The 12211-nt window shown below is 36.2% G+C and overlaps 1 protein-coding gene across 2 annotated transcripts in view; it reads right to left on the bottom strand.

Moving 5' to 3' along the window:
• Positions 1-6745: 6745 nt before the first annotated feature.
• The window catches only part of LOC117403650 (insulin gene enhancer protein isl-1), a 9302-nt gene continuing 3836 nt past the window's right edge, over positions 6746-12211 (bottom strand). Inside the window, exons 3-6 of one of the 2 annotated variants that reach the window (XM_034925389.2) lie at positions 11976-12211; positions 10093-10376; positions 8685-8852; positions 6746-8111 (exon numbers count right to left, since the gene is read on the bottom strand). The exon at positions 11976-12211 is cut by the window's right edge and continues 24 nt beyond it. In XM_034925389.2, coding sequence (XP_034781280.1) covers positions 7995-8111; positions 8685-8852; positions 10093-10376; positions 11976-12211 — 805 coding nt within the window. In that variant the 3' untranslated portion in view covers positions 6746-7994. Of the gene's footprint in view, positions 8112-8684; positions 8853-10092; positions 10380-11975 lie in introns of both variants that reach the window. The other variant, XM_034925382.2, reaches the window with a different exon arrangement.

The raw sequence follows: 12211 nt of genomic DNA, 5'->3' as shown, positions 1-12211 counted from the left end.
GATTTGTATTTGTATTGGAAATCTTTTACCTCGCAGGAACATGCCCCGTGTTTTTCTAATAAAAACAGGTTAAGAAAGATATTCATGATACATATACCGTATATATTTCATATAATATTCCAGAAAACTGCATAGAACACCTAATTTAATCTACAAAAAACAAACATGATTCCAATAACTAATGAGTGAAATCTTTGTGAAGTCTGCCCACAATAATTGATAATGCTGTACGTAACTGTTCTGTAATGTATTACTGTTCTGAAATTTGTTTTGTGGTGTCCGCCTAGTCTCCTGGGATGTTAGACTGATGTGATCTTGCCCAAAAGTATTGACACCCTCCTATCTTTTCAATTAAAAACCCTATATATACAATGCTTTTCTCAAAACATCTGAATTTGAAAGTGAAAAGGTACACACAAAATATTCAGTTCTTTCTGTAGCTTTATAGTGCGACACAATAAGATCAAGCAAGAAATGATGAATTATTTTTTTTTGTGATTCATTTACTCAATAATTCTTAACATAATTGAAATTATGGAATACCAAAATAAATGAGAACATTTTGCATTGCAATGATAAGATGTTGTTAATATTCTTGTGCACCACAATAAAGTTTTAACTGCAGCACAATGAGATCAAACAAGTATTTAATTAATAGAAAGAGAGAGAGAGAGATGGATGGATGGATGGAGGATGGATGGATGGGTGTGTGTGTGTGTAAAACTGGACTTATGGAGCGTTGAATTCTGAACCTTTTCAAAGAGGATTGTCACCCGACATATACATAAAGCTGATTGTAAATTGGAGCCATTGATATAATGGCAGTTGCATGAATATGTGAGACATATATACAGTATGGGGAATTGTTATTAATCCAAAGACATCTTGCAAATGTTTCCTAAAATGAAATGAAAAGCAGGGTTAAACCAGACAGATTTTGCCCTGTTATTTCGTTCAGTAACTTGCACTGGTCAGTCTCTGTGAGACTATTGACAGAGTAGTAATTACCAGTTATATAAATGGACCACCACAGTTCAAAGTCAACATGCAATTTTGAGTCATCTCAGGTAGAAATAATTTGAATTAGTACTTCTATATATATTCATACAAGTGAGCAATTTAGCAGACATCAGTTGCCTGTTTAGACAGGCTTGTAATAAGAGCAGAGTCAATCTGTCTTAAATCTGTAACATCAACTAAATGAAAAAAGGGTAAAGAGAGTTATAACTGACAAACCGTTATACAAGATAATCCAGCCAGCATAGCACTGAACTCTGGGGCTGACCCCACTATACACATTAATACTAGGAAGCTTTATGACACAAAGCAGAGCCATGCGTGGAACTAAAAAGACCATAGAAATCATTGGTGCTGCACAAATTGGATTCTTAGGGACAGTGGGTCCTTTAAAATGTAAAAAAGGCATTCTAATTATTACAGACGCTGTAATAAGAGAAGTAAAACACAGTTTAAATTATTGAAACAGCACTTAGTATATGTCAATAAGAAAAAAAATACCTTGCATCAAATTAAATAAATTGCAATTTCACAAAGTATAATATATTTTGTTTACAAGACCACCCAGTGAAAATATGAGCCATTCTCTTTAGAACAAAGGAACATAATAAAGTTTATGAGGATATACTAAGCTTGTCCGATTCCGAGTAGCTGATTGATCTCAGAACTCTGTTTTAAGGATACAAGTGATTCTGCCTCAACAGCTTGACTAGGCAACCCATTCCAACTCCTCACCACTCTGTGTGAAGAAGAATCTCCTTCAGCAACATGACTAGGTAACCCATTCCATCCCCTCACCACTCTGTGTGAAGAAGAATCTCCTTCAGCAACATGACTAGGTAACCCAAGCCAATCCCTCACCACTCTCTATGTGAAGAAGAATCTCCTTCAGCAACATGACTAGGTAACCCAAGCCAATCCCTCACCACTCTCTATGTGAAGAAGAATCTCCTTCAGCAACATGACTAGGTAACCCAAGCCAATCTCTCACCACTCTCTATGTGAAGAAGAATCTCCTTCAGCAACATGACTAGGTAACCCATTCCATCCCCTCACCACTCTGTGTGAAGAAGAATCTCCTTCAGCAATATCACTAGGTAACCCATTCCATCCCCTCACCACTCTGTGTGAAGAAGAATCCTTCAGCAACATGACTAGGTAACCCATTCCATCCCCTCACCACTCTCTATGTAAAGAAGAATCCTTCAGCAACATGACTAGGTAACCCATTCCATCCCCTCACCACTCTCTATGTGAAGAAGAATCCTTCAGCAACATGACTAGGTAACCCATTCTATCCCCTTACCACTCTGTGTGAAGAAGAGCCTCCTTCCCTCTCTCCTTTTCCAGCTGTCTCCTCTGGTCCTGGTTTCTGTGCTGCACTTAAGGTATTGGTTAGGGTTAACTATCTCAGCCCATTTTAAGATTTGAAAGACTTCTATCATGCTTCTATCAAAATTCAGGAAGGTTTAGACTTTAATTATTCCAGTGATGTCGTTTTATTATTTGTTGTGTGTTTTAATTTTTAAGTCCTTTGCCTAGTACTACTTGTTATTAAAACACACACACAAAAAACAATAAGCTATATGTATCTAGTAGGCCTACATGTTTTTCTCATTTTTTTGTTTTATTTATTTATCTATTTATTTATTTATTTATTTATTTATTTATTTGTTCTTTGTTTTCGTTGTCACTGAACAATATGTATACATTATTTTTGTTGTATTTTGGATTACACTGCTTCAAACTCTTCAGCATGGTTCTGAAACTAATAAACTGATTTTGCTGAGGCTGAAATCACTGCTGAGGTTATAAGCCGCTGGAGAGCCACCCCCTGAAGTAGCTTTGCGGTGCCGTCTTAGTGTCAACATACCAGGCTCTTAAGATTCTTGAGACAGTCAGTATTCTGAAGTGATAAACGTGTCCTGCTTTCAAACGATCACCACTGTCTTTGTGCCCTTATTCTCAGTATCATCTGCTCATTAAAACATGTACTGAAAATGCTGTGCTCCCCTTTCATTTAGTAATGACATGCTTAGTTTCCTGTTTAAATATTCTATCTATTCTAGGCCTAAACATAACAAAGTGTATCACTTTCATTGAAAGCCCTATATTTTCATTTGTTTGTGTGTATTTTTTTCTGATGTCGGCCTACTTATGTTTGTTTATTTTTATGTTTATTTCTTTCTTATTTTTTACTAAAGATGTACTCTTCCAAATGAGGCGCTAGGAATTCCCTGAAGCCACCTTGAAAATGTTCAATGACAGTAATGACACTTTACTTACTGCTAAACACAATTATAAGTGCTAAAGAAATATACACCGTGTAACAGTATAGCCTACTATTGTACGTTTCAATAAAGCTAACTGACAAGCGTTTACCCTATAAAACATATGCATGAAAAAGTTAGTCTGCAAGTTAAGTGACATCGGTTCTGGTTATACACATATTTTACACACATTTGCGTTACACGCATTATACTCACCAGTTTGTACTCGGTGTGTTCTGTTTATACAGCTGATGAGCGTACAGCCACGTCGTTAATGACTTGTATCAGATCCACTATGTTACGCAGCATATTGTCGCAACGTTTCTTCTGGGTGCAAGATTCCTTCTGTTCTGGATAATTATGCACAATGGAAATCTAACCAGAATATATGTGCTTACAATTGATTATGGTGACTGGATAAAGTGTTTTTTTTTTTTTTTTTATCTGTGGTGTATTTGAAAATGGGTTCTTGATTATCGGCATAGGATTTTTTTTTTTTTTTTTTTTATGATTGTTATTATTTCCAATTAAGTAATTTAATAACTTGGTATCGTTTTTCAGATAAATGTCGCATAGGGATAAAAAGAAAAAAACGATTCCTTTATTTTGTTTAATTTTTAAACCCTAATAAAAAAATACAAAATATGACTTCTTTGTGATGTTTTATTTTGGAAGCCTCTTCATTATACTGATCAAGAAACCCACTGTGCAGAACAATTGTTTTGCACTGCACAGGATGCTTCGGGGGTAAAGTTTGAATTTACAATGCATTTTAGAAAACCGTTTGAATTCAAGATTGTATATTTCGAATATAATTGCAGGTTGAGTTATATGTATTAATACAAAAACATCATCATTATTATTATTATTATTATTATTATTATTATTATTATTATTATTATTATTATTATTATTATTATTTATAACCTACCTGTTTTATCTGTAAATATGTAAGACTCGTTTAAATTGTATGACTCTTAAAAAGAACAGTGCGGGTATGCAGTCAATATCAAACTGGAAGCATTTAAAAACCAGATACTTTCTGGATACTTATTGAATATCTGGCGACAGATCTAGGTGTTTATGCCTCAATACAGTTTGTATTTCTCTGATGCACAGTGAGGTGTGCTCCTGGCCGCTCACCCCCGTCTTCTTGCAGGTCCTCTTGCTCTGGGCTTTGCGAGTCTTTCACCTGATCCCGGCGAGAGATAAGCAGCCGCCGAGCCACAACCTCTGTCTAGACTAAGGATCTTACAATCAAACTTGTTTGGATTAGCCTCCACGATCCACCAACCTGCTCGGCCTCTATAGGAAGAAAGAAAAAAGACACAACGCCCTGTCTTCATCCTCCGAGATACTGGGCACCTCCCTGGAGGCTCTCTCACTAAACAGGTTTAAGTACAATTGTATAGGTTAGTATCCCCAAATTACCGCACACCGCTGCCTGGGGCTAGAAACACAATTACCCGTTTAATAAATCGGATCTGAACACTTCCAGGCTGGTTTTATAAACCTGCAATTACAGGATAACCAGGTAATGTGATGCAAGAAGATAAAAGAAAAGAAAAAAGGACGATATTATTGTTATTTCTCCAATTCTTTTAATTAGCAGCTCACCCGAAGTCGCTCAGAATGTCACTTCAGTGTGTTTTAGAGGCACTGAACAATCCAATTAAATAAATACATGTTATAACAATCCCCACTTTCAAATGACCCACCAAGACCCAATTTCTCATACAGCTTAGTTTTTTTTAAATCCCTTCTTAAGGTGTGGGAAGGCTGCAAAGTTTGAGTTGGTGGCGCCTGAACTCCAGCAATGCCGTTTACTGTCATGTAGGCCAACTGTTATCTGAAAAAATAAAAGGAAAGAACCAGTGTAAGCACAGAGATTCTGTACAGCATTAGCTTACATCACCCATCTCTCGGTTTTATGCTGGCTGTCTCCTTATTTGCAATAAGACTAAGTCAATTAGAGATGCAACAGGGAGCATATGTCAGTATCCCTGACCAGTCACTTACATTGAAATGATAAGCTTTGTGTAGTATATGTCACTCGCAACGGCAAAATGAACCCACCAGCACCGAAACGGGAAGCAAAGTCTATCCACACGGTGCGGTGCGGTGCGTTAGGAATCCATTTCACATTTCATTTCATTGTAAATGACCGTCAACCTCCAGGCAACCATTAAACATATCCAAGTACTTGAGATAAAGAAAGACAGATTATGAATTTCTAAAAAATAAAAATAAAATAAAATAAAAACTAGACGGATCTTAAATATGTGTACCAAAAAAGGACGGTCCACCAAAAACATGGGAAAAGTAATGTCAAGTATTTTATTATTATTATTATTATTATTATTATTATTATTATTATTATTATTATTATTATTATTATTATTATTATTTAATAGTTCTTAAACTCAAATGCATAGGTTCCAGTTTAAGAACAGAAATTCAATTATGTCTAAACGATATATATCCTAACTAGCATATAGAAGATACATGTTTTACTTATGCATTTGTTTGTTTGTTTATTTATGCATTGATTTATTATTTGGAAAATATACAATACATTATTTTTGTTGGAAAATATAAAAATATATATTGCATCTTTTTATTGGCCACGCCTCCCTGTATTTTGAGATTGAATATCTTGTAACCGAACTCTCAATTGGTATACAAACAGAAGTGACAGCCTGTGATATTGCAGCCCTCAGCTGTACTGTGTGTCACGAGGTGTTCTGCACACCCTGCATTTCATCCTTCACATGTGTTGCTCCCCCGTGATGGCATCGGTTGTTTTTACGATTAGTTTTGATTAGGTAGGCCGCATTGAAATAATATCAGATAACTGAATTAATCCAGACAAATCGAATTTAGCAGGGAAATGCTCTTCTGACTTCTAACGTATAAGATTTTTTTTTTTTTTTTAATCAAATCAACTTGCATTAACAACATGCAAAATCGCTGCAAAACGTTATTTCAAGTTATAGTTAATTTAAATGAATTCAGTTCGATATATATATATATATATATATATATATATATATATATATATATATATATATATATATATATATATATATATATATATATCATCTTCAGTCTTTTTCAATCCACTGCTGGACGAAGGTCTCCCCAAGAGTCTTCCACAAAAGCCTGTCTGCTGCGTCCCTCATCGTGTGTGTGTGTGTGTGTGTGTGTGTGTGTGTGTGTGTGTGTCTGTATAATAGACCTCTTCCACTGTTTAGCAGCAGGCTGTTCACAATGATAATTAAATATATTACATACTGGTACATTGTATATTAAATAAGTCGCTATTTTCCGTTCAGTTATTCTTGCATAAGACGTATTAAAACACATTAATGGCTCAGCGGTACTTTTTATAACTTAATGTACCAATGCAAGAACAGTATGACCAACTCGTGGTTTCAGAAAATGCACTACAAATCACATTCAATATTGACATCGTTTATTGTAATCTTTTAACCAATTAACATGAACCAAACGCACTTAAATATGTTTACTATCAGAATACTGAAAAGTTAAACTGTACACGGCTGAACACAGTTCAAGGTACTAGAAAAATATACAGTGCTTAATCAAATTAAGAAAAACTCAATCATTATTGCACTTTTTTGACTTATGTCAAACTTTTATTTGTGAAATAGTCCTGAAGATATACATATGGCGTTGTTTTACACAATCTTCAAGAAAAGACAGGACACGTAAAATCTGACAGATAATTCAAAGACCACAGTACAATCCTTTCTCTTTTTACTTCAGCAAACAAAACAAACAAAAAAAAAATACATGAAAGTGGCAAGTCTTCCGACAATAAATAATAAATTATATATTTTTGCAGTACAAGAACAAACAAAAAAAGTCTTTTTTCCAGAGCTAAAAACTGTTGTTTTAATCAACAACTATACACATCTTTGGGAAAAAAGTTCTTGGACGGACACAAGGACACAAATTCACACACAAAATTCCACGAAGCTTGTGGCAAAATAGAGGTATACCTTGTTGCAATGCTTTAGTACTTGGGCTTTTAAGGAAATAATTCAAATAAAAACAGGAAAGCGCTATTTGCATTCCCCTTCCGACCTTCTTTGGGGCGGAGAATCTCAAGAACCAGTCACATGCTAATAGAACCAGGACCAAATGGGCATTGAGTTGCATGTCAACCAAAAAGCATTGCAATGCATATCTGCATTTTAGCATTGATCCTGTACAGCGTTCGTCACATTTCTGCAGGTCTCGATTGTCCGTTTTAGTCCACTTGTTTGCAGAAATGATAGACCTCTTCCAGGTTTAGTTTTTTCTTCTTTTTCTTTTTTGGCAAGGCTGTAACCAACTTGACAGCGTGGCCTCCAACATAGACCGCACCATTTAAAAATGATGAGACGAGGTGGTGTGTCCATTTATTAATCTCTACGATGTGCAGAAGATTTTGAACACATTTCCCTGCAACTCTCAGAATTTTTTTTTTTTTTTTGCAAGAAGTCCTGGATGCACAGAAGCATGGTTTGGGCTTCGATTGTCTTCACAGTGTACACACACAACCAGGGGTTGTTTGGATAAAGAGGCTTCGTGCAGTTGAATGGAGGATACTTTTTATTAGTGATGGTACAACCCGGTTCCATGAACTGATTGTTAGCCATAGTCTGTTCGAGTTTGTCATTTTGAATAGGTCCACGTTGCTCATGCCTCTATGGGACTCGATACCATGCTGTTAGGTGTGTCTGGTAGTTGGGAGGACATTGATGCTACCTCGCTCCCAGTGGAGTTAGAACCTGGTCCTCCTTCTGAAAAATTGACCTTTTGAAAAGAGAAAACAGAACGGCATTTAAATACTTTAATGAATTAATATAGTTCCGTTTTAAATGTATGTTATCCAACGTTTATGCGAGAGACAACTAGAATCCTCATAAAACATGCATCTGAAAAATAATTGTATTGCAATAAAATCACTAATGGAGTCGCAGAGATTACTTAATAATACATTAATAAAACGTTTCTGAAGATTTGTCTAACTGACTATCTGATGAACAGTTCAGCTAATACAATGACTCAAACGTCCATTACATCATGCGTTAAGGCTACCGAAGGGCACTGCGCAAAAATGTAAACATAAATTAAAATATAATATTCTAATACCCTGGTGTGGTTAGCGGTTTATATCTACAATAATAATAATAATAATAATAATAATAATAATAATAATAATAATAATAATAATAAGAGTTTCCACACCGGTGTGACGTGTAAATGCGCTCCGGCGTGGTGCACTGTGCAGTGTATGGGATGCAGTATACAGTAAGGTGTGTGCTCTGGTGCACTGCTGGCATGAGCATATATACAGCGCGCTTTGTGCTTCGCTCTGGCACTCACCAGTTGCTGGAATGCAGGCTGGTCTATGTCACTCTGCAGTGCGAAGTCGCTCAATACTTTCCAAGGCGGCTGGTAACTCTGCACTTCCACTGGGTTTGCCTGCAAACCACCGTCGTGTCTCTCCGGACTGGCAGCCACCATTGGAGTCCCCGTCATCCCCTGGATATTCTGCAGACAACCCCAAACAAAGCTTGAGAACCACAGAGCTCATACGCTAGTCATAGGCTACGCACTATTCAATACCAAACGTGAGGAAGTCAAATATTGAATTATTGTGTTTCATCTGCGTCCACTGAACGCATTGTGTAGCTCTAGTGTTTCCTTTACAAAATTAAACCCATTAAAGACTCGCACTCAAACTGTACTTTGTCATGGAATTCCTGTGGTATGAACTACACGCGATTGCATTATCTCTGGAGGCAAGTGAAAACTGATAAACCCCATTCACAGGAACTGATGCATACACACCTAATTTAACACAAAGCCAAATCGTCATATTAAATGTGTGTTTGTTCAAAGCCGTTTGATTTATATTAGGATTTCATATAAAAGGAACCACTGTATGCAGTTCTAATTTTTGCACGTTTATTCTGCAATATGCATCCATCTCAAAAGCATGGATTAATATGGGGTTATATAAATGATCCAACACAGATCGCGTTTACTGTTCACAGCGCTACTGTAAAGCAACTGAATGGACGCAACATAGCCTGATCTTACACGTCGTGAAATTAATCTACAATGTATCCTCAAAACACTGCATTCTTTCTTTGGCTATTTAATTAGAATGTTACTTTTAATAAGCATTCGAATCCAAGACATGTATCAAAGAAAGTTAAAATGAATACCAAACAAACTCATTTATTATAAGTAGTCTTCGTTTCAATATAGACTATTATTAACAATTTGTTTTAGTCAGTTACGGCCTTGGCTACTATTTGTTCTAATTCCAAGAATGGATACCATCAAACTACTACGACTACAATAACCAGGCTACTACTATCAACACTACTACTATGACTACTACGACTACTATAATAATAATAATAATAATAATAATAATAATAATAATAATAATAATAATAATAATAATAATAATAATCTTTCAAATCCTCATATTTTGGAAAATTAAAAAATAACATTATAATTTTATAAAATAATTAAATAAGATCGGAAATTATCCCAGCGAAACTCTGTAAGTCGTCTTGGATAAAGGTGTCTGCTACCTTTATCCAAATAATAATAATAATAATAATAATAATAATAATAATAATAATAATAATAATAATAATAATAATAATAATAATAATATATGCCAAGTGTTGTTCGTATAATTGGGTCGCATACCCTAGTTCTTCGTTTGAGTAGTGTTTTCTGGAGCTAGGGACTAACAGTGCCGGGTTTTTACCGTTTTGTCGTTCGGCTGTTGCTGCTGGAGCTGCTTCATCAAGATGCTTCTTTTCTTGTCCTTGCAGCGTTTGTTTTGAAACCAGACCCGGATGACCCTCGGACTCAGGCCCGTCATTTCCACGAGCTGCTCCTTCATCAGGGCGTCGGGTCTCGGGTTGGCATTGTAGCAAGTCCTCAGGGTGTGGAGCTGTTTCTCGTTCAGAACTGTTCTGACCCGGGTGGTTTTTTCTGGCTGTTTGTGGACGTGTGGTCTAAGCGCGGGTTGTCTGGCAGAGATAGGTTCTGCTATAAGAAAGGACAATATTTATAAGTAACTGTTGCAATAAAATATGCCAATTTAGAAAAAAAGCCGAAACATAGTGCAAATCATTAATTATGTAGGGTTAAACAAAAGGTAATGTAGCAGATTTACTGCACACACCGTAAGACTAATTGGGTTAAAACAATTAGTAAATGGAGTCGAGGTAAAAGCGAGAGAAAAATGTGTTGTTTTTCATATCAATGCATTACACCTATGTAAATGTATATATAAAACACCGTAGCATGGCACATTACTGTTTTGCCTGTTCTAGATAGAAAAGAGATACATTGATTGTTAAGCGTCCTATCACCGTTACTTTGATGGGCTGTAACAAGAAAAAGACAAAAAAACCAAAAAAAAAACGTAATTATCCGTAACAATCGATACAGGCTGCTATCAAGAGTGTGCATTTCCAAATACATAATGGGGACATCAATAGCTATCCACGGAGTAGATAACATACCATAGCTTACATTGGGGGAAAAAACACTGACAATTGAAACTTACATGCAAATCTGCCTGCTATTCATTTGCATGTATATGCCTTTTATTTAATACTGTTCGTTTTATTGAATGTAGAGATTGAAGTGCAGCTGACCCAATGTGACTGTGATGATTGTACTGTTTAATTACATGTGTTTAAAAGCACGTTTCTGGTCTGTCTTGCTTTGTTTTTGGTGATAAATTAAAATAACCCGTAAGAATTGTATGTGGGCTCTCACCAGATGATATCAAACTCGTTTTGAAACACGATCAGATTAAAAGACAATTAGTGCAGATTAGAATGTTGACCGTTTTGTAACATCCCAGGTATAAGTCTTTTGGGTCGCGTTGGCTAGGAGGATTTAAAAAAAAAAAAAAAAAAAAAAAAAGCGGCGCCTATTATTCCTGTATAGTGTTTTCTGGAAGACATCGTATATTTCCCTTTTGTTCAGGTTTCCATTGGTTATCGTTGGTGTCTTCATGGGCATTGTACACAACGTTATATAAAGTACACTAAGCAAGTCTTGTTCATAAAGCTGAGACCAAGCTGTTTTAGAGATAAAGTAATACGAAATACATATCAACTCACTCCCCCAACAACAACGAAATATTGCCAGGGCCCATAAACTTTATCGCAGGGAAACTACAGAATACACACATTGTTTTACAAAAGTGAACTGTACACAATATAATACGATTCATTTTCTTTAATTATGACTGACAAAAGATTAACCTTTTTTATTTTATCCCCCCAAAAATACATGAGAACTCGTCGGGTGCATGTACAGCATGCGTTTACATGTGGAAGCCACACAGTTGTTGAGTTTTGCCTGCTTGTGTATTCTGCTATGATGTAGTGGAAAACTAGGATAATTTATAGCCTACATATATTAAGTGAGAGGACAGACTAAAGGAATCAAACACAAGTGAATTCTAAGACATCACGTCATTCGATCTGTGAAACTTTTAAAATGCAAACATGTAATGCTAAACAAGAGTTTCTCTATTACAGTTGTAAAGCGCTCCATGCACTACTGTTACAATGACTGTAGCCACGCCGTGTCACTGCTATTAATGGGAAAGCATGCGCAACATACCTGCCATCTGTAAAGGTCTCGCAGGGTGCAAAGGGCTGAGAGGGTCCCCGGCTCCCATTGTTGCCCTCTCCACAACATCGTGATCGGCCCTGCAGAAAAGGCCATCTTCTCTGAGCGCAAACTCGTCCCCGGGGATAAGTTGCCGGCTGCAGGCCACACAACGAAAACACTCGATATGGTACACCTTTGAGCGGGCTCTCATCACGAAATCATTCTTACTGAAGCCTATGTTACAC

This window comes from Acipenser ruthenus, chromosome 2 (assembly GCF_902713425.1).
Source record: "Acipenser ruthenus chromosome 2, fAciRut3.2 maternal haplotype, whole genome shotgun sequence".
NCBI lineage: Eukaryota > Metazoa > Chordata > Actinopteri > Acipenseriformes > Acipenseridae > Acipenser > Acipenser ruthenus.
This window is presented reverse-complemented; position numbering and strand designations above follow the sequence as displayed.